Source organism: Prionailurus bengalensis, chromosome B4 (assembly GCF_016509475.1).
Source record: "Prionailurus bengalensis isolate Pbe53 chromosome B4, Fcat_Pben_1.1_paternal_pri, whole genome shotgun sequence".
In the NCBI taxonomy this organism is placed as follows: domain Eukaryota; kingdom Metazoa; phylum Chordata; class Mammalia; order Carnivora; family Felidae; genus Prionailurus; species Prionailurus bengalensis.
Window position 1 is genome coordinate 10,889,140 of NC_057358.1, and position 23,213 is coordinate 10,912,352.

Below are 23,213 nucleotides of genomic sequence, written 5' to 3' on the forward strand. Positions count from 1 at the left end.
GCAATTTAACAAAAGGCAATACAGTAAAGTCCAGTATTTCTCCAAGGCTTTTTAAGTTTCCCAGTATTGTTTTACGGAGTCTAAATTTAAGCATCTAACTTTTTTTTTTTTTTTTTTAACCGCAGGAACTAACCTCAGAAAACTCTTTAACTCTTTGCCAGGCAGGATAGTTGGTACACAGCAGAAAACTTTAAAGGAAAGTCATTTTTTGTGTCTCCCTCCCCGCCCCCCAGCAGAATAAAACAAACGTTCAGGTCTGTTGCAGGAAGACTGTAGGAAGAAAGTTCCTTCTGGCTCTAATTTTAATGGAGAACATTTTTTCTTTTAATCTGTATTTCTGAAAAACACAGAAACACCAAGCCAGGTGTAAGTGTAAACTTGAGAAAGATGCTCACCGAAGAGATGTTTATTAAAGATACTTTTCTACTTTATTTTCTAAAGCACTGCATACTTAGGGTTCTAGCATGCACTAAAAAGTTAGCCCTCAAAGTTCCATGTCTGAATGTTACAGATTGTTTTTCTAGGTGGAGGAGGTATTTTCGTTCATGAGGCCAATGTGGAAATACAAACAAATGCCCTATTTACTTGGGATTGGGTGGGAAGGACGGAAGTTGTCTCAAATCTTTCTTGCCAGACTTGACAGCGTATGTATGGAATCTTGTGTATTTTCTTGCCCAGACCAATAAGAGCCACTTTTAAGTGACTGGATAGGTTCCTTGGTAACGGCGTTTCAAATGAGCTTTTCTTTGAAAATTTTGGACACTAATAATCTAAAAGCAACACGTTTTCTCCATTACTAAAAATCAGGAAGGCAAAATTAGAGTAATATTGGCTAGTAATAATTTAGAGAAGGCTGGAAAGACGAGAGATGCTTTTAAGAAGATTGGAGTGTGTCAGACTCTATGACAGTCCCCCTTTGCCTACTTTGGTGCAGGGGCTAAGTGTTCATTAATTCGTTCAGTGATATTTAGAGACTGACCACATACACCAGGCTGAGTTCTGAGTTCATTCTTGGGCACACAGACATATCTAGATAACAGCCATATGGCCCAGACTGATTAAAATCAGATCAAGTAAGCCTTCATCAGGAGCTGAAGATACACCTGGCCCTGGTTCCAAAGTTCTCAGACACCTAAGGAGCCTGTAGTTGGCACCCTGTGTTGATTCTAACGATCATCTCAAATAACTAACCCCATGAGGTAGAGTGGAGCCTTGAAGCCTGAAGGGAGAGAGGTGAAAGTCTTGGGTGGAGCAGAGCTAAGAACAGGAGAGCCTCTGGAACAGAAGTTCAGGTGCACCTTATCTCACAGTTGCGGGACAGCCGCCAGGGGCATGGAGGCCATGCGGGGGTAGGTGCCAGGGAATCCTAGGAGCATCCCAGAACTTGAGCTCTTTGCTTCGCCGAAGGGCAGCATTGCATTTCAGTTTCCGTTGCCCTTTCTGGTCGTGATGCTGGTGGCTTCGTAGCTGCCTGCGTGCTCTGCGGACGGGCCCTGCCGCTCTGCCGTGAGACACCGCAGCACGCCCCCCTTGAGTCGTTGAGTGCGTCTGCTGGCCATTGCAGAAAAGCCTCTGTCCACACTGGCACAGCAGGATCACTAGAGTGGACTCACTAGTAGTAAGTAGCCTCTGTGGAGAGCCGCAGTGAGGCTGCGCCTCTCAGTAACGCCCTTGTCCCCCTTCTAGACTCGCAGCATTAATATTGAAACCTATTTCAAGAAAGTAGGTGCTGGGTTTATAATCCATGCGGTCAGGATTCGTGGTAAAGGAATGTGTAGGGCAGAACATTCCCCCTTGTTGGAGAGAGCGGTGATAGCACTTTATGAATGCAGATCTTCAGACTGGATATTTCCAAAGATCCTAGCACTGTGAAGACTTGAATCTCTTTATTTCCTAAGTTGTACTAAATACATATATATTATCAAGTTTATCATTTTAAAGCGTACACATCGGTGGCATCGAGTACACGCACATTCGATGTGTTTGAGAAGAATGTGTTTTCTTTAATTTGTTTTCTGTAGAGTGGCATGTGGGTGGCTCAGTCAACTAAGCCTCAGACTTTTGATTTTGGCTCAGGTCATGATCTCACGGTTCAGGAGTTCGAGCCCCGTGTCGGGCTCTGTGTTGACAGTGCAGAGCCCGCTTGGGATTGTCTCCGTCTCTCTCTGCCTCTCTCTCTCTCTCTCTCTCTCTCTCTCTCTCTCTCAAAAATAAATAAATAAACATCAAAAAAAAGTTTTCTGTAGAGATCTGCAGATATCCACTAAATGAACCTTATTAATTGAATTATTCCTCACTAACTTTATGTCCACTTAACATGTCAGTAACTGAGAGGGGTACAAGAGGTCCCTGACTTGATGGTTTTTAGACTTGACGATGGTGCAGAAGTGGTACACATTCGGTAGAAACCATACTTGGTATTTGGAATTTGGATCTTGTCCCGGGCTAGCGACCTGTGGTCAGTCCTCCCTCGGATGCTGGGCAGTGAGACGCAGCTCCCAGGCAGCCGGCAGCCGAGGACAGACATCCATCCACCGACAACCCTATCCTGCCATTCTGTTCTTTGAGCATAGTGTTCAGTACATTATGTGAGATACTTAGCATTTCATTATCAAGTAGGCTTCGTGTTAGAGGATTTTTGCTCAACTATAGGCTACTCTGAGTGTTCTGAGTACTTCTAAGGTAGCCTCGGCTATGTTTGGTAGGTTCCATGTATTAAATGCATTTTCAGCTTAAAATATTTTCAACGCAATATGGGTTCATTGGGATATAATCCTATCATAAGTCGAGGAAGATCTATATTGAAAGATACCACTGTAATGGGGGCTTTGTCAATATCTCCTTGTATATTTTTTAATGTTTAGTTTTTGAGAGAGTGAGAGTGTGAGTGGGGGAGGGGCAGAGAGAGGGAGACACAGAAGCCGAAGCAGGCTCCAAGCCCCCAGCTGTCTGACGTGAAGCTCAAACCCTTGAACCCACGAACCCCAAGATCATGACCTGAGCCGAAGTCGGACGTTTAACTGACTGAGCCACCCAGGCGTCCCTCTATCTCCTTGTATTTTTTTTTTTAATTTTTTTTAACGTTTATTTATTTTTGAGACAGAGAGAGAGAGAGCATGAACGGGGAGGGTCGGAGAGAGAGGGAGACACAGAATCTGAAACAGGCTCCAGGCTCTGAGCTGTCAGCACAGAGCCCGACGTGGGGCTCGAACCCACGAACTGTGAGATCATGACCTGAGCTGAAGTCGGACGCTTAGCCGACTGAGCCACCCAGGCGCCCCTCTCCTTGTATTTTAAGCTAGAAAATATTCTGAGGCTTTGTGCCTACTACTTTATATGTTAATATCTAACAATGTGCATTTGTAAGTTTATATTGGTAGACAATACAGTGTCTAATAGGAATTGAACTTTTACTATTACGTAGTTATCTTCACCATTAATGAGGATTTTGCCTTAAAATCTATTTTGCCTGATGTAACATAGCCAGAAGTGATCTTCTCGTTGCTGCTGTGAATATTGGCTTGGTGTATCTTTTCCCATCCCTTTTATTTTCTTTTAAATGCCTTTGCTGAAGTATAACTGACATTCAGTAAACTGCACTTATTTAATGTGTGAAAAAAGAAAAAAGTAAATTCACAGTGTTGTGCAGCCTTCACCACTATCTAGTTCCAGAACTTTTACATCACCCTGAAAGGAAACCCCATTCCTTTAAGCAGTCCCTCCCCATTTCCTCCCTACTCCAGCCCCTGGCAACCACTAATCTGCTTTCTTTCTTTATGGATTTCCCTGTTCTGGATATTTCATATAAATGGAATCATGCAGTATGTGGTCTTTTGTGGCTGGCTTCTTTTACTTAGCAATGCTTTCAAGATTCATCCATGTGATAGCATGCATTGGTACCTCATCCTATTTATTTATTTATTTATTTATTTATTTATTTATTTATTTAAGACACAGAGCTGAGCAGGGGAGGGGCAGAGAGAGAGGGAGACACAGAATCAGGCTCCAGGCTCTGAGCCATCAGCACAGAGCCTGATGCAGGGCTCGAACCCACAGACCACAAGATCATGACCAGAGCAGAAGCCGGACGCTCAACTGACTGAGCCACCTAGGCGTCCCATACTTCATCCATTTTTTAAGTGGTTGGATAATATTTCATTGGATAGACCACAATTTGTTGACCCATTTATCAGTTTGTAGACATTTGGATTGTTTCTACCTTTTAGCTGTTGTGAGTAGTGCTGCTATGAACATTTGTTTACTAGTTTTTGTTTGAACACTTGTTTTAATTCTTTGGAGGTCTGCACCTAAGAGTGAAATTCCTGAGTAAGATAGTAATTCTAAGTGTAACCTATCAAGGAATCACCAGATCATTCTCCATGGCATCTACACTATTTTATATTCTTGCCAGCAACACATGAGGGTTCAATTCCCCCACGTCCCGCCAACATTTGTCATTTTCTGTATGTGTGTGTGTTTGTGTTTGTGTGTGTTTAAATTGCCATCCTTGTGGCCATGAAGTGGCAGTTCACTGTGCTTTTGATTTGCATTTCCCTAATGACTAATAGTGTTGAACAACTTTTCATGTGCTTGTTAGCCACTTAACAGGTCTTCTTTGGAGAAATAGCTTTTCAAGGACTTGATTCGCTTTTGTAGTAGCTTTTATATTGCCAAAATCTTGCATGTGAGTGAGTGTGGTTACTTTTTTTAGGTTTATTTATTTATTTATTTTGAGAGAGAGAGCGTGCAAGTCGTCGTAGGAGCAGAGAAGGAGGGAGAGAGAGAATCTCAAGCAGGCTCCGCACTAAGAGACGTGGGGCTCGAACCCACAAACCTTGAGATCATGACCTGAGCTGAAACCAAGAGTCAGACGCTTAACCGACTGAGCCACCCAGGTGCCCCAGTGTAGTTATTTTTATAGGGCTTGGTTTGTGTGTTATGTTCCTTCTGAAACCTTCATTCTGTTGTTTTGGGTTTTTTTTTTTCCCCAGCCTCTTTTTGCAGGCTTCTGCTGCTCCTCCTAGGGGACTAATGTTCTGACTAGAGCTTTGAAATATTTAATATTCTGCCCATTTTAGTTATTGTTCCAAAGGCCTCAGGTGTTCCTTTGTTCATTCAAGCAATATTTGTAGCCTGACCATCTGCACTGTGCTGTGCCCTGAGCTAGTCACTGGGTATACAGACATACCAGTCCTTACATGCTTCTTTTTTGATGTCTGCAGCTACGTTTTATTTTATTATTTTTTTTTTTAATTAACAGATTAATAGTGCCTGACGTAGGGAAAAAGAGCAGCACTCAGCTGGAAGTGAGGGCGTCTTCCTCCTATTTTCTAGGGTTCCTCACTTTGCATTTCTGGAACTTGGTTTGCTGGTCTGCGAAATTTCGGGTAGGACTAAATGACTTCTCAGGCCCCTCAGACCTTGAAACTAAAGAGGATAAATTAAGGATTCATGACCGCTTTCTTTTACAAACCTAATTCTGTGAGTGCACTTAAAATAGTTTGTGTTGCCCAATTTTGCTTAAAGAAATTATCTCGTGTAGGAAAAAAAGATGCATGTGCTTTTATGCTAGACTATACCCAGGCGAGTTTGGTCACTTGCTTCCTTCCAAAATGGTGCGCTTGGTATTTTTTCCTGTAGAGATTCAGAGGGTTTGAGGAACTTTAGCGAACATTTAAGTTCCTACCATGGTAGGCACGATGGGGAATATAGAGAAGGATAAGGTGTGGTCCTTGGCTTTGAGAAAGCGCTGACCTAATAAAGGAGGTAGGATAAACGTCCATAGGAATCCGTGGCAGAGGCCCACTGCTCTCTTTTGGGAGCAGAGGGCAGAGATGCTCTTTCCTTCAGGGCATCCGAATACCTGTTGGAGGATGTAATGGTGGAGCTGGGCCAACAAGGGGAGGCTGCTGGAAAATCAGAATGATAGAAATGTGGATTTGGTTACAACACTGAGGAGTTTAGCCTTGTGTCTGAGGCCATGAACCATGGAAGGCGTGCGGGTTGGGTTATGACAGCAGGTCCCGTCTTCTGGCTTCACTGTGGCGTAGACGTCTGTATACCCAGGGAGTAACTTGACGTTGAATGGGATGTTCAGGGTTGAGGAAGGGAGGATGGAAATAGGAGATAAGATGGTACAAACAAGGGGATGGTGCCAAAGATGTCAAATCCTGAATAGATGTTTTGGTGCAAGAAGAGTTTAAAAAAAAAAACAAAACCCCACCCATTATCCCAGAGCAGAGAACGAAGGACCTGGACCCAGCTCTTTCTGACTTGCCAAATCGACTTACGGGTTTCAGACCATAGTTTCCTTGTATGTTAAATTGCCCTCCACACACCCTAGATGACCAATGACTTTGTTGACTGAGCCCCTACGAGTGCAGGCAACTTCACTTTACGAATCAGATGTCTTTACAATGTATGCATGGTGAATATATTGTGTGCATGGTGAATATATTCTTTCCCCCTGCAGACTCCTTGTGTGATGTTAGAGGTGTCTTCAGAGAAAAAACATTTTAGTATCAACATGGAGTAAAACCATACTTACACTACAGTTTCATTTTAAAGAATACTTTTTTTTTTTTTTTTTTTGCCGTGGCTAGTTATCAGTTCTATTCCAAGAACGTTAGGTTCACCATGTAAAATTACCAATATCCGTCTATTTTTGACCTACACAAATAGCAACTTTATGTGATTTCAATTTAATAACGGTGGGCTTGTTAGACCCTTCCCTTTTCAACCCTTGTAAGCATGCAGTCCGTGAACTTGGAAAACTCATGTAAAAACCGTGTATTTAAATATTGTTTATTTCTTAGCTAATTCCCATTTTATTGGGATGTAAGTTCTTACAGAAGGTGTTCCCAGGAAGTGTCTAAGAAGGGAGCCTCTGTCTATATATCCAAGCAGCAGGGCTGGCTATAGGAGGTCTTGGAAGACGGAGTTAAATGTCCGAGGCAGTGGGTGGGTTGACCCAGCAGGATGTCTTGTGTGAGCTTTGCTCCCCCCTCGCTTGGATTTAGATCTGTACCATCTGAGACAAGCTTATGTCAGTCAGATCTCTACTTCCAGTCTAACCAGGTGTTATAAACACCAGTGCTACATAAATGTGCATTACCTCAGCTTTACTTTTGTTGTGAGGATGAAAGAAACATTCAACTAAGAATTTTTAGTTTCTCAGAAAAAAATAGCATTATACAATAATAAGACATAATTATTACTTCTAAGTAAGAAGTACGACATTTTATCTCCCCATTGTAGCATGTAGTGGGTGCTCTGGTAATATTTGCTGAATAAATTCAGAGAAAGCATACAAACCTGTTTAACAAAAGTAGAAGTTAAATGGGCATTTTCTTCTCTTTTACAAAATTTGTTTAAGGGGAGCCTGGGTGGCTCAGTCGGCTAAGCATCTAACTCTTGGTTTCAGCTCAGGTCATGATCTCACAGTTCATGGGATCAAGCCTGGCATCTGTGCTAACAGTGTGGAGCTTAGGATTCTCTCTCTCTCTCTCCCCCTCTCTCTCTGCCCCTTCTCCCCATCCCCCTCTCTCTCTCTCAAAAAAAAAATTAAAATAGAAAAAAAAAATTTTTAATTTAAGAATCCAGAAATGCAGTGGGTGTATAGAATGTCACTTTTTTTTTTTTTTGATGAGCTAAGAATAAGAATAGAACTAGATTTTGCTCTTGTTGAAGCTTTTCTGTTTGCTTCCTCATGTTGTGTGGGTCATTCCTTTTTGTCACAAGGAACTCCTCTGAAATGTAGTCAAGGTTGTTTTCTTTTTTTTTTTTTAATGTTTATTTATTTTTGGGAGAGAGACAGAGTGCCATTGGGGGAGGGGCAGAGAGAGCCGGAGATGCAGAATCCGAAGCAGGCTCCAGGCTCCAGGCTCCAGGCTCCAGGCTCCAGGCTCCAGGCTCCCAGCTCTCAGCACAGAGCCCAATTCGGGGCTGGAACCCATGAACCCTGAGATTATGACCCGAGCCGAAGTTGGAAGGCTTAACCGACTGAGCCACTGAGCAGGTGCCCCCTCAAGGTTGTTTTCAGATGAGGTTTCATTTTGGGAAAATCTAATTTCCACATCTTCTGTTCGGTGATAGGAAAGGGCCGGTAGGAGGCCCTCAGGGCCTGTTAACCCAGCCTAGCTAGGTGAGGCCTCTACCCTGAACTTGTTTGCTTAAATGTAGGCGAATCAGTTACTCTCATGTGCTGCCGCCCTCAGTAAGTTACCGTCTCCTATAAATAGCTGAAACACTATTCACAGTTGAGACAGTCTGAAATGAATCTTGGCTTTTGACATGGTGCAGAAAGAGCTTTTCAAAAGAAAAAAAAAAAATCTAAATGAAAGCATGGTAATTGTTCTGGGGAAGTAAAATTACCAGTCTTTAAAATGTATAATTGTATTTAATACCCTTGAGTGCCAGTTAGAGTTTAAGGCCCTAAATTCTTACAGAAGATGTTTTAGTGGGAAGAGGAAGAAAACCAACTCAGAGGAAAAGCAAAAATTGCATGGAAAAGATGCTGAACTGTTGACTGCATCAACAATTTAAAATTCCAGAATAAAACTAAGTCTCTACCCCCAGCACCGACCAGCTTCTGCCTGAGGAAGATTTTCCTTTGATCTTCAGGGCTGGGGTCCAGTCCCAGTTTGCCAGTTGGCTTTCTGAGTATTTTTTGGAAGCTTTCTTGTCTTTCCAAGGTTTTTGTTTTCTCAACATTGAGAAAAGCCTCTACTAAAGAATAGTTACTATGTATCTATTTTACTTCAGCCGTTTATTTGTTAGGGGCTTATTTTTTAAGTTAATTTTGGGTGTGGATTACACTTACAGATGTACACATGCATGCATTTATACTGATATTTATTACATGTTAATACTGGGAAGCATTACTGGTTGGGTGAGTCTAATGTATTTATTGGCACCAACAGATCATAATTTTAACAGATCATAATTCGTGAAGCTAAGTGAAGCATCTCCTCTATGGCTGTATTTAAAGTTACTTCCCCTGTGCTCTTCATTTGCCGTTGACCGAAATATATATGAAATATATAGGTTGAATGAGAGTACCTTGTCCTAAATTTGACCGCTTTGGTCTATGGATATGATAAAGGATGGGTCACCACAACGAAGTTACCATGTTTTATTTTTACTTTATGTTTAGTTATAATTTTGAGAGCGAGAGGCACAGAGAGAGAAGGAGACAAAGAATCTGAAGCAGGCTCCAGGCTCTGAGCTGTCAGCACAGAGGGCCATGCGGTGCTCGATCCCACCAACAGCGAGATCAGACCTGAACCCGAATCAGAAGCTTAACTGACTGAGCCACCCAGGTGCCCCCGAAGTTATGATGTATGAAATAACTCCTAAGTGTTTAAACTTTTATTTTTTTTCATATTTTATTTTTAAGTAAACTCTATACCCAACGTGGGACTTGAACCCACAACCCCAAGATCAAGAGGTGCATGCTCCACCTACTGAGCCAAGTGCCCCTAAGAGCTTTTAGATCAAAGGTCTGATTTAAGGATATTATAACTTAAAAAATAACAAGATGGTTTTAACATGTAAATTTTGTTAAGGACTGAATAGTAAGTCTCTATTTTGTGGCAAATGTTTTCCAAAGTCCTGTGGTTACACTGAAAAAGAGGGAGAGAGCGAGCGAGCTTTGCTCACGAGGCTCTTGTAGTCTAATCGAAGAAAAAAAGAATTCCCTGCATAGCGAAACCGGATGTGATCTGACGCATCAGAGCGACCAAGAGATAGCAAGAGGTCGTCAACGAGAGGTGAAATACAAGCAGTGGGTCCTGAAGGAGCTGGTGGAGAGGCCAGTGATGAGCAGCAGCAGGAAGCAGGGTTTGAGAAGGTCTGGTTGAGTTTCTGAGCGAGGCTTTGGAGGAGAGCAACAGGGGAGCCCGTCAAAACCTGGCTCAAGCCTGCCCAGAACATTACGCGGACCAGGCAGATAAAATGTTTCTATTGTAGCAAACAGGGTGGAAGAGACCAGGTTGGGCCGGGGCTGGAGGCGCCGTAAGCCCCGTGTTACAGATAGGTGAGTCCCTTGGCAGTACAGATCGGGAAGCCGAAAACCTCCGAGCTCTGGCGGGCCTGTGGTGGGAGAAGTAATCCTGGGTTTTAGAAGGCTTGTTTCGGTCCTTACAACTCACTGGCGATGCCTGTCCTGCGTGTTTTATTTTTAACAAGGATATTGAGAGTCGACAACTCAAAAGAGCATGTGCAGGACCAGCAACGGCTCCACGCCGCGTCTGTGTGTGCGTCTGCGCGGGCGCGGCGCGGGGCGCAAGGCGGAAGCGGAGCTGTTCTCAGAGACCCCCACGTGCTGCGATACCCGCCGTGAAGTCATTTTTAGGGAGTCAGCCTGGTACATTATTTTTAGGGGAGAAATGAAAGGGTTCGTTTAGTCTAAGAATTTCTGTTAAAGCCCTAATTAAGTTGAATAATAGAAAAGAGAATATCTGTATTCAGTTTCTGTCTCACTTCTGGATTGGGTTAATAAAACAATAGAGGGAGCGCCTGGGTGGCTCAGTCAGTGGACTGTGCAACTCTTGATCCCAGGGTTGTAAATTTGAGCTCCACTTTGGATGTAGAGATTACTTAAAAATGAAATCTTAAAAAATAAAATAAAATAAAGGGGCCCCTGCGTGGCTCAGTTGGTTAAGCATCTGACTCTTGATTTCAGCTCAGGTCATGATCTCACGCATGGTTCCCGGAATCAAGCCGTGAGTCAGGCTCTGCACTTGAAAGCATGGGGCCTGCTTGGGATTCTCTCTCTCTCTCTCTCTCTCTCTGCCCCTCACCTGAGCTTGTTCTCTTTTTCTTTCAAAATAAATAAACTCAAAAAAAAGTAAAGAGTTGGTATCATTCATAGCTTCATCTTCTAGTTAATTTCTTGTTATAAAAAACTCATTTTTAACACACGCTATTTATATAAAAGTAGGAATTAAGGCAGAACCAGATAGGAATGAAAAAAGTAGGACTCCTGCCGTTTTTGTTTGAGTAAATCAGAGCTAAGTGCCTATCATCTCCTTTTGTGTTCAGATGAATGAATGTTGTGCAGAGCTACTAGCATTAAGGCCAACAATGGCTATTTTGTGTTTACTGATTATTTCATCTAGGAGTGTGTACATTCCAGTAAAAATGGCTGTTCTCTTTATTTTCACCCACTGCTTACCCATATGAAAAAGCCCATTCATGATAATGAGCTGTGGTGACTCAGAAACAGTTCCCACTGTGAAACTCGTTCATTTTTAATGTTCTTGAAGGTCAGAACCTCCCCCCCCCCCCCATACCTTTGAAAGCAGCTTGGCTTTTAAATCATCATATTGAGATTTCTTGGGAGAGAGCTTTAAAGATAATTACTTTCCTAAGATTGTTTTCCTACGTTTTGGAACAAGTCTTTACAGAATTCCTGTGAGTGGACGTAGGGGGACTGAGCTGACGGACTCAGTGTGGAGAGTGATTCTGCCCGTTACTCATGGGTGTGCACACTGACCCTCCCTCCTGCACAGCCTGACGTGGGAAGGGGGCTGTCTCTAGGATTATTTCTGTCCCTTTCCCAGCTAAGCTGTGCTTCTGCTGGCTGAATCTTAGCACTGTTGGTAGGTGGCATCTAGACAGAGTGAGGGTCTGAACCACAGGTCCGTGGGGTTCAGCATCCTAGGACACAATCCGGGTCTTCTCTTTATGAAGAGTTTACCCTGGTAAAGAGTGGGGGCAGTTCTCTTTTTTAGAAAGTGTCACAAAGGCACACTGAGCAAAATTAGTTCCACATCACTCGGTTAAGATGGATAGTTTTTCCATTCATGTTCAGCACTAACAAAGGCAGCGATCACCCTTGTGGTTTTGTGTAGCCTGTCTGGAGGGCATCTGAGTCTTTCTTGTAAGGTGTGATTCCCTTCCCCCACCTAGTGGGTATAAAGCCGAATAGTTGAAGGTGAGGGAACTTCATATATTTGTTCCAGCTTCGATTCTTCGGTAAACTGGATCAAATCAACCTTTCCGTGGTTAATTTCGAGCTAAATTGTAATCCAAGAAAAGTTTATCTTAAGTGGTTTCTCCTTCCTTTGAAAGCACTTCCCTCCTGCATTGCCTTGGGGTTTCTAGACTACACAGGTCTCTCTTCTTCCGTCATTAAGTCGGAACCCATCTGTCCCGCATCATTTCCTTAGATGCCGGACCTTTCACACGTTTCCCAGGTGATCCAATGATCTGATCAATCATTCCTCTCCAAACTTCCAGGTCATCTTCCTTTTCTGTTTCTCCAGCAGTAGGAGTGAGGTACAAGCAGGTGTATACTCTAGGACAGTCATGTGCCCACCTGTCCCTGCCACTGGCCTGTGTCCCTGGGTATGGGTGTAAAATACAGTGTTTTGTGTGTGGGTGGGAAATTGATGTAAATGGAATTGTGCTAAGAATCTGATTATAACGTTTCACTGAATACATTTCAAGACTTCTCCCTGCCACTGTCCAGTTGATTGCTTCTGACTGGTATACAGTATTGCATAGGAAAAGCGTCTACCAGGGTTTGATTATTCTTGGAGTCCCGAGTGGGCGACGAATCTAGATTCCCACCAGCTCTACTCCGCAGCAAGCAAGGTTCCCCTGTATTCCTGGAGAATTCCCACGGCGTAGACTGAGCAGTGGGATTTTTGGATCATAGGACGTAGTTTCACTAATTAAGCACTGCCAGACGGCTCCATGGAGGGGTGGTATTAATTTCACAGTCCCCAACCGTGGGACATGAAGGTTCCTGTTGCCCCACATACTTGCTGGTATTTGTTATTTTTTAGTTATCTAATTTTTGCCAATCCAGTAGGTATAAAATAATGGCGTATGGTAGTTTTAATAGTTAATAGTTTTAACTTCTAATTCTTTTGTTCACCAGTAACATTAAACATCTCTCACTTCTTAGTCACTTGGATTTCTTCTCTGTGAACTGCTTAATCATATTCCTTATTTATTTTTTTCCTGATGAGTTTCCTGTCTTGTTACTGTTGGTTCACAAGAATATTTTGTATATTCTAGCTATCAGTTCCTTTTATGAGAGGGTAAACCGTCGTCTACCAGCCTGCCTCTTTTCTGTTAGCATTGCTTATAGTGTCTTTCATTTTTATATAGATAGATTCATTGCAATTGCAATTTTCACCTGAGGATTTGTGTTTTTTGAGTCCTCATGAATAGAAATATCAACGGAGCAGAATAGGAAATTCAGAAATAGAACCTACCATGTAAACATTTAGAAATAACATTTAGTATTTCAAAACAGTGGAAAAGATGCATTTTTCAATTCATGGCATTTGAGTAACTGCATAACTGTGGGGAAATAGAGCTCTCCTTCACACTTCACACCATGTAAATTCAAGTTGGATCCAATCTTTAAATAGGAAAAGTGAAACCATAAAAATGCTAGATAGAACATATAGGAAGTGTTTTCTTGACATCCTTAGAATAGGAAAGGCCTTTCTAAGTCTGCAGAACCCATGAGGTATAAACCAAAAGATTGATGAATACAACTTTATAAAAATAAAAACTCTCCAAGTTAAAGTACAAATTAAGAAATATAGGCGTCTTCTGGTTGTTCGTGGCTCTTTGTTCTTCCAAATACATTTTTTCTCCTTTTTTTAAGTCTCTAAAAAATTAGAAAACTAGCCTGTTGGATTTCTCTAAGAATAGCTCTGTTGTGATTTTGATTATTCTATTAGCTCCACTGTCCAATAGAACTTTCTAGGATGATGGAAATTTTCCAGTAATTATTGCTTGACATACAGCTAGTGCAGCTGAGGGACTGAATATTTTAATTTAATTTTAGTTAATTTAAATTTAGGGGCTCCCACGTCAAGCATCCGACTCTCGATTTTGGCTCGGGTCATGATCCCAGGATTGTGGGATCAAGCCCTACGTGGGGCTCCGTGCTGAGTGGAGCCTACTTGAGATTCTCTGTCCCCCTCTGCCCTTCCCCCACTTGCACTCGGTCTCTCTCTCTCTCTTTCTCTCTCTAAAAAAACAACAAAACAAAACATTACTTTAAATTTAAATAATCACATATGACCAGAGTTCATTAGACAACCCACATCTATAGCTTCAGTGCAATTCAATTTTAGGAGAACAGCTCATTTTTATGGTATTGACTCTTTTAGTCCTGAATGTGGTTATCTCTTTATTAGTTCCTTACTGACTTTCAATAATATTTTATTATTTTTTCCAAAAAAGTTTGCACATTTTTTGTTAAATTTATTTTTTTTTGTTACACCTATTTCTAAGTAATATATACATATACACATATATACTTTGTGCAATTTTGTTTTTTATTATTTTTTATTTTGTTATTTTAAATGTTTTTTTTAGTTATTGTTTCTGGCTAGCATATAGAAATTGACTTTATTATATATTAATTTATATCTAGTGACTTTGTAAAACACACTTGTTGATGCTAATAATTTATGAGATTTTTGGAGTTTTCTACAAATACCATAATTACCTGTAAATACTGACATTTTTGTTTCTTCCTTTTTGATCCTTATGCATTTTTTTTTTTCTTGCCTTATAGGTGGGGTAGTACTTAAAATACACTATGCAGTAGAGGACAGCAGTGGTAATAATGGGAATGGTTTTAATGTTTGGTCATTAAGAGTGAGGTTCGCTGTAGTTTTTGTCATTAAGTGTGATGTTTGCTGTAGTTGTTTATAGATACCTTAAATTTGGGTTAAAAGAAGTTCTCCCCTCATCCTTTGTAAAGTTTATAAAAAATTATGCCTAATATTAAATTTGTCCAACACTTCAGCTATGCTAAATCTTCTGTTTACCCCCATCCACTTGAGTTTTTAAATTGCTATGAATTTTTTTTTTCTTTAAAAAAAAAAAAGTTCAATTTGGTTCTTTTTTAAATTACCCTGGTCATTTTGTATGATGGGACAGTTTCCTTCTGCCAGGAAGAGAGAGTCCTCGGAGGTATTTTCATACCGCATTCCGCATCTGAAAACCATTTCAACGGGCCAACGAGGCTATCTCGTCCAGCAGACCCTGGAAATGAGGGTTTCTCCATGGGGCTTTGCTTACCTTCTCTCGCCTCGCCTCGTAGCTAATCAGTAGGTTTCTCCTAGTCCTAAAAGCAAAACAAAATAGGTAAACAAAACCGATGAGTCAAAATACCTTTCTCCAACCCAGTAGTTCCTGTAGCTACTGCCTTTTTGTCCTTCCCGTCACACCTCAACTTTTTAAATTTTAATTCCAGGGAGTGCACATACAGTGTTACATTAGTTTCAGGTGTATGATACAGTGATTCAGCACTTCCTGTACCTGGCGCTCATCACAACAAGTGCACTCCTTAATCCCCATCACCTATTTCACCCACCCCCGCTCCGGACATCACACCCCAGCTTCTAAAACAGTTCACTATGCACCCCACTCCTCCGTCCCCGCGTTCGTCTGCTGTCGTGTGCTTTCCGCTCGACTGTCTCTGTACTGCTAGCTCTTTATAAGGTCACCTTGGTTGGTGAGTTCAGTGGACAGTTTTTGGTCCTTAGTCTGTTTCGCATTTTGGCGGCCACGGTTCACTTCTCTTTTTGTTCTTGAACTGTACTCCCGCCCTGCCTGTTAGTCATGAAAATTTCAAAATCCCTTCCCTTTAATCTCTCACGTTTTTCTGTTCCAGCCTTATGGCCACAGCAGTTTCAAAGTCTTTATATCATCTCTTAGGTGAACTAGGAAAATAACTTGATAACTGCTTTTATTGCCCCTGAAATAGATTATTTATTGGATCGTGAGTATATGCAGCATTCAAAACAGAAAAAAATACACATGCTCAGGCTTTACCCTCACAAATGCGTTCAGTAGGTCTAGGTCAGATACCTCGCTGAATTAAAAGCCAGTGCCTGTATCAGGTTCCTCTGTGGAAAAGGTGACTCTTACCCATCAATTTGTTGTCTGCTCACTGTGAAGTAGGAAATTAGCAAACATCTAAAGAATATGCTTAGGCCAGAGAGGAAGGTAGGCCTCAAGTTGAAGCATGTATTGATTGGTAGGGAAAAAACTTGAATTATGAAGCCTTTTTGGGAATGGGTTAAAGTTGATTGCTTTTAGGAGAATGGTCAAAGTGCTGTTCCAGGATTAATCCCGTGAGAACACAGCAACGGCACAGGGAAGAAGGGAGATGGAGAAGCTAGGACAGCAGTTAGCTGGCTTTGCCATCACGTGGGCACCGGGGAAACTGGTCCCAAACTTGGTGGTGGGACTAGAAAAGGGGTGGATCCATCTGAAGAAGTACAGGAGGGCTGGCTGCTGGTTGATGGCGAGTGGTGGGGAGGGGCAGGCCTCAGGGACATCTCCCAAGCTGGGTGTGTGTGCCACAGCCAAAAGTCACCACGTCTGTGGATGGGCTTTGACTGGCATCATTCATCTTTGGAGGTTGGGGTGCTTTCGGATGCATGATGGAAAGACCTAGCTCCTGAGGCTGTTCTGTACACCTGACTGTAGCTATTTGGAACTGAGATGGGGCGGGGTGACGGTGAAGGTGGGCTTCATGCTTGATGCCTCCAGGTCCTTGTAGGTCTTTCTGGAATGCATGGGGAAGATGAAGAAGAGGAGCTGCCTTCCTCCCTTGTCTCCAGTGCACTCACCGGAGGGTGTTCACTTGCCTAAAGTCCCACAGCCCCACCAGCCCCACCAGGTCCCGCAACCCCAAATAGCCCCTGTCCTCCCCACCCGCAATGCTTGGCAGATGGAGATTTACTAAGACTGTAGATCAGTTGTGGCCTTGACCTCCTTCTCTCTGCTCAACTGATATACTAGACCTCTCCAGAGAAGGACGTAACTAGTAAATAATGAGAGATAAGCGCAGGAGGTATGAGAGAATAAACAGGAAATGAGCACACGTGTCTCAAATTCCAGCTCCGGTGGTGTTGGGCCTGTCGGGACTTCTCAGCAAGGCTGGTTCTGCTCCTCTGGTAGAAGCTTCTTCACCTGTGGGGTCTCTTCGTCTCCCTTGTTGTGAAGTACGCTGTTTGCAAACCCAAAGAGTGAACCCATGGTTGGACAAGGAGGCTAAATATTTTAGGGTGGTAATGACCATCCTGGATTCCTAGCTGTGGTCACTCCTGTCAAACCTGTCTGCCCCGTGTGGCGTGCTACTTCTCTCCTTCCATTCCCTTTCCAGGCCAGACTGGAGAAGGAGAGAGGGCTGCTTCTTTGCCCTTCCTCTTCAGAAAACTTAGCTCTCTCCACCGCGGACCGCCATGGATTTCATATTTCAGTTGCTAGGGAACTAGGACCAGGGAGCCCCTCGTTCTTAATCCTTCAGAGACCACAGAAGATTGCCACATCGAGCCTGTGAAGGACATCAGACCAGGGTTTTCACTCTCTCCCCGACAACCTCTGCCTTCCGGGGAATGCTGGTTAGCTTCCTCATGTTCTTTCAAGGCAGTAATTTGTCAGAGTCTCAAGGTTATAGTTTTACCATGTCAGAATAGCTTTTAAAAGTGTAGGAACACAAGAGAGAGGTCTGCTCTCGAGTGGTGTGCTAAGTTAGCACCCCACGGCCATCCTGTGAGCGCCTCAGATGCTGCTCTTACTGCGCACAAGCACAAAATTCCAGATCTTTCCCCGTGGACGAGGCAATTCCACCTGGTTCCTGCCTCACATGGGGCTGAATCAGCATCTCACTGGCCCATCTTGCATCCCCCTGTTGTATCTGGGGAACTTAGTGACCCACATCTCCCTCCTTTCCTTGGAGCATGACTTAACTGTAGTTCAGGAAGGAACTAGAGCAGAGTCAGTGGGTAGGAATGTGCAGATCAGAAAGAATCGAAGCATCCGCGTGCTTCTCACATTTCCTGCCCACCTCACCCAGGCCCTGGCTACTCACGGTCCCAGTGATGGGGAATGTTACTGGCTGTGTGGACAGTTTAGATAAGGTCTGTGTATTGTTGAGGCTTGCTTACTATTAAAAAAATTTTAAACTTTTAATGTCTTCTTAAATCTTTTTGTTTTAACATTTGGAATAAATGGCCAACTTTCAAAAAGTGCATATATGCCCAGAATCTTCTGTTCCCTAGCCTTGCTCTTAAATTGCCAGTTGAGTTGGGCTGATTCACCTGAAGAATGAAGAGAAACCAAGAGGACTAGTTCCATTTTTGAGCTGTTCTAACACCTTTGGGATTTCCCTAAAAGATCTCACAGTAATTTTTGAAGTGTTTTTAGTTTTTTAAATGTTTATTTATTTTTGAGAGAGTGAGCAGGGGAAGGGCAGAGAGAGGGGGGGACACAGAATCTGAAGCAGGTTCCAGGCTCTAAGCTGTCAGCACAGAACCTGATGCGGGGCTCAAACCCACGAACTGCAACATCATGACCTGAGTCAAAGTTGGACGCTTAACTGACTGAGCCACCTAGGTGCCCCGTAATTTTTGAAGTCTTAAGTGACAAAGTCCACCTAAAGGTGTTCAGTCCTGATTGAGCTTTCTCCGCAGATGTTCATGTTTCTATTAAAAATAGAAACACACACACACACACAGACACACACAGTTGTGCTGATGGATCCCTGAGCTCACATACCCCTCAGTATTCTTAAAGGGGCTTGTAAGGCCACCTGGCAGTATTTTCAGTGTAGGAAGGAAGAACGTGGGCTTGTATCTCTCCACTTGCCATAAGCCTCCACAAGAGGCTTACTCCCTTATTCCCTATTAATCTTGTTTGGTCTTCTAGAAGGTTTTGTTGAACTCAATTGTCCATTGTTCAGAGACTGAGCTGAATTTCCTGCTAAAAGAGTCAGAGTATGAAACTAAGGGGCTGATAGGGGGAATTTCAATGTCTTTGTTCCTGAAAGTAAAAATATGAACTTCCTTGTTGTGTTAACTTAAGGTACCTTAGTATCTTATGTAGAAATTGCAAGAGCATCACAGCCTCCAGAGAGTCTAGAATCTCAGAGATGTCAACCAGACTTCCTTTCACAATTTCCTAACTTGTCACTTTGCTCAACTCTGAACTGCAGTGAAGCTGGAAAGGAACCATAATTTTGTGGTGTCTGAGGTGGAAAAGACTAGAATCAATAATCAGCACAGGGAAATCCTGAATCTGAGTGTGAAGGTGCATGAAGGTGCTGGCCCTAGGTATAAAGGAGGGGGTCAGAACATTATCAAATTTCCAGCACCAAAGTCATTGTTAGTGCATCCATCCATCTTTTCCTTAAAAAGGATTCTCTTCCTGGCTCTCTGCCCCTCCCCTGCTTGTGCTCTCCCTCCCTCTCTCTCTCTCTCTCTCTCTCTCTCTCTCAAAAATAAACATTAAAAAAGTAAATAACTTGGGGTGCCTGGGTGGCTCAGTCGGTTGAGTGTCCGACTTCAGCTCAGGTCATGACCTCACAGTTCGTGGCTTTGAGCCCCATGTCAGGCTCTGTGCTGACAGCTCAGAGCCTGGAGCCTGCTTTGGATTCTGTGTCTCCCTCATTCTTTGTCCCTCCCCAACTCATGTCTGTCTCTCTCTCTAAATCAACATAATAATTTAAAAAAAAATTTTTTTTTTTGGGACAGAGAGAGACAGAGCATGAACGGGGGAGGGGCAGAGAGAGAGGGAGACACAGAATCGGAAACAGGCTCCAGGCTCCGAGCCATCAGCCCAGAGCCCGACGCGGGGCTCGAACTCACGGACCGCGAGATCGTGACCTGGCTGAAGTCGGACGCTTAACCGACTGCGCCACCCAGGCGCCCCTAAAATTTTTTAATAAAAAATAAAGCCTATTAAAAATGATTCTTACATCTTCCTAATGGAAAGGGATATAAAGGAGAAATGAAAATGAGCAAACAAAAATTAACTTAGGGTCTCATAATTCCCTTTGTCTTTTTAGAGTTTATTTTTAGAGAGAGAGAGAGAGAGCAGGGGAGGGGTGGAGAGACAGGGAGAGAATCCCAAGCAGGCTCCACGCTGTCAGCCAAGAGCCTGATGCGGGGCTCAAACTCACGACCCATGAGATCATGACCTGAGCCCAAGTCAAGAGCCCGATGCTTAACCAACTGAGCCACCCAGGCGCCCCTGATTCCCTTTGTCTTGATGGTCGAGGCTGTGAATCCCGATGACCGTGACCCACGCCCAGCCTTTCGTCTTGGGACTGAGGCCCGGGCTCCCTAACCCTGTCCGCCTGTGCTCCATTTCTCCACAGGTAGCTGCTGCTTCAGCATGGGACGCGGGCCCCTTCCCCACTCCCTGTGAGCGGCCCGGGGGCCCGGGGGTCCGCGGGGATGCCTGTTAGCCGCCAGCAGTCAGAGTCTTCGGAGATGGAGCCGGACGCGTCACCCGGAGGCAGGCTCGGCGACCTGAGCCGAGGGGGCAGCTTGGAGAGCGGAAGCAGCGGTTCCCGCTCCAGGAGTGTCACGCTGGTGAGTGACCGTTGGCCCCGCCGCGGCGGCTGGCTGATTCTGTGCCGGCCCCCCGCCTCCCGGAGGCACGTCTCGGGGCATCCTCTTGGGTTCGCTAGCTCGGCGGCGTCTCCGCATCCGTGCTCTGTCAGGTGGCATCTGATTCGTCATCGTCGTAGGGTCTGCACAGACGCCGAGCCTTGCGCTCGGCAGCCAGGCGGATCTCGCAGTGGTGGCCGGTGACCCGGCCGCCGAGAGGACCCTGCCCCGAAGGCCGTAGGACACCGGCGGAGGCCTGCTGCCGTTCAGCTCGCGGAGGGTTGAAAGGAGAGAAGCGCCTCACGGGGCAAAGCAAATTCACTTCGAAGCGGATTTTTACCTCTTTGCAAATACAAGTGCTTTTGCATCCATCTCTCTCAGGATCCAGGCCCTTACACAGCCTGAGAAAGCTTTGGGGACGTTCACAGAAAGGACATTTAGCTTTAAAGGTGACCCGTCTGCACCCCTTGCCCCTCAAGATACTCATGTTGCAGGAGAGAGACGTTTGTTTTCATAGAGGGAAGGACAGGAGCGAGTTAATCTTGGCTGCACTGCAAATGGTCTCTGTTGTTTATCTCAGGCCCTTCTAGTGGGAGCAGAACTTCCTTCAGCCCTAAAATTAACCCCAGTTGTGTTGAATATAAGACAGATACATATGGTGTAGAGAGCAGTTAATAGTAATGATAGAATTTATAGACTCCTACTTATATGTTCTTTTAAACCATCATAGTAACATGAAATGTTATCTGATTTCATTCACCAGAAGAAAAAATATAGTACAAATTACTCTCTGAATATCCAGGAAACTAGAAGTCCTTAATAATGGAGAAGTATGTAGAAATGACAGATGAACTTGGCAGTAATTAGCAGAGTGTATGCTCCAAAGTATCACGAAGCAGCCTGCTTGGTAGATGGTGTTTCTTTTTTTTTTAATATTAAAAAAATTCTTTTTCTTAATTTTTTTTATGTTTATTTATTTTTGAGAGGGAGAGAGACAGAGTGCACACAGGGGAGGGGCAGGGAGACACAGAATCTGAAGCAGGTTCCAGGCTCTGAGCTGTCAGCACAGAGCCAGACATGGGGCTTGAACTCGCAAACAGTGAGATCATGACCTGAGCTGAAGCCAGATGCTCAACTGACTGAGCCACTCAGGCACCCCCATTTTTTGTTTTATTTTAAAGAGACAGAGTGCACAAGCTAGGGAGAGGGAGAGAGAAAATCTTAAGCAGTCTCCCTGCTTAGCACAGAGCCCAACATGGGGCTCAATACCACCACCCTGGGATCATGACTTGAGCCAAAATCAAAAGTCAGACGCTCGGCCGACTAAGCCACCCAGGTCCCCCTGTAGACGGTATTTCTAGGACTTGAGGTGGTGACTTAGGTCCTATAGTCTACGGGACCACCCGTGCCAGTGGTGATGGGAAACAGTGTCGAGTTTTCTCAGACGCCCCATGGTAGCTAAAGAAATGGGTGTAGCATGTTAGCAGTCAGGGTATTTGAATTATTTTCTTGTTGAACTTGGTCTCTTAGCTTGCTTCGTAGCATGGCCTCTTTTGTAGGAGAATGAAATAATAAATAACCCCCCTCCATCTCCTCCTGGGAGAGACCACAATCCCACGCATGTCAAGTGCTCTGAATTTCAGAAAGGAAAGCTGCTGTGTTTGAATCTCTGTCCTGGTCACATAGGGTCACTCTTCATGCTAACCAGTTAATGCCCTCTTTCATCAAGTCTTAAGGGTGGCTCACACTCACATGCTCCAAAGACATACAGGACTTGAATGACCTCTATGTCCCATGAGGAGTGGCAGGAAATGACTTTGCTCCACTACCTTCTGTCTCTCTTGTGTGTGTGATTGACTGGCAGCTGGGGGCCACCTTCCAGGTGCACAGCCAACAGATAGGGGAACATGTCCTTCATTCCCAGCAGGTGATCTGGGTGGTGCATCATCACCCAGGCTTAGAAGACTTAGAAGAAGATGAAAAAGGGCCTCTTGGAGGGATCACAGGTACCAGAGTACCCGCATGGTGTCTTTACTGGAAGAAGCAAGTCTGTAAAGTGAACTCAGGAGTTTACAAGATACTGCCATAGAAACTACAACTTTCCATAGAACGTAGGTATAGGCAGACGGGATGTTAAGTTTCTGTCATCTGGCAAATTGGGAGACTATGCGCCATGTTGATGCTTTGCCAGGATGTCATATACAGGAATACATCTTCAGGGATAAAAGCTCTTGTTTGAAGGGAGGTACTCTTAAGTGTCCCTATTAAGGGATACTATTAAGTATCAGTCCCAGAGTCATAAAGAGAAGTGACTTATTTTGAAGCCTTTTGTCATGGGTATTGATTTTATGTTTATTTATTTTGAGAGAGAGAGAGAGAAAGAGAGAGTGAGCGCACAAGTTGGGGAGGGGAAGAGAGAAGGAGACAGAATCCCAAGCAGGCTTCACACTATCAGCACAGAGCCTGATGCAGGGCTCGAACCCACAAACTGAGAGATCATGACCTGAGCCAAGATCAAGAGTCAGATGCTTAACTGACTGAGCCACCCATGCGCCCCTGCCATGGCCATTGTTAGTAATATAGTAGAAATATCACGTGCCTGGGTGGCTCAGTCGGTTGAGCGTCCACCTTCGGCTCAGGTCATGATCTCACAGCTTGTGGGTTCAAGCCCCATGTCGGGCTCTGTGCTTACAGCTCAGAGCCTGGAGCCTGCCTCTGCTTCTGTGTCTCCCTCTTGCTCTGCCCCTAGCCCACTCGCATTCTGTCTCTGTCTCTCTCAAAAATAAATAAACATCAAAAAAAAAAAAAAAAAACATCATTAGATTCAAA

At 43.9% G+C, this 23,213-nt stretch overlaps 1 protein-coding gene across 1 annotated transcript in view; it reads left to right on the plus strand.

Moving 5' to 3' along the window:
* PROSER2 (proline and serine rich 2) overlaps positions 1-23,213 on the plus strand; it is a 45,460-nt gene that overhangs the window by 950 nt on the left and 21,297 nt on the right. Inside the window, exon 2 of the mRNA XM_043564980.1 lies at positions 20,150-20,366. Within this exon, the coding sequence (XP_043420915.1) occupies positions 20,229-20,366 (138 nt within the window). The 5' untranslated portion in view covers positions 20,150-20,228. The remainder of the gene's footprint in view (positions 1-20,149; positions 20,367-23,213) is intronic.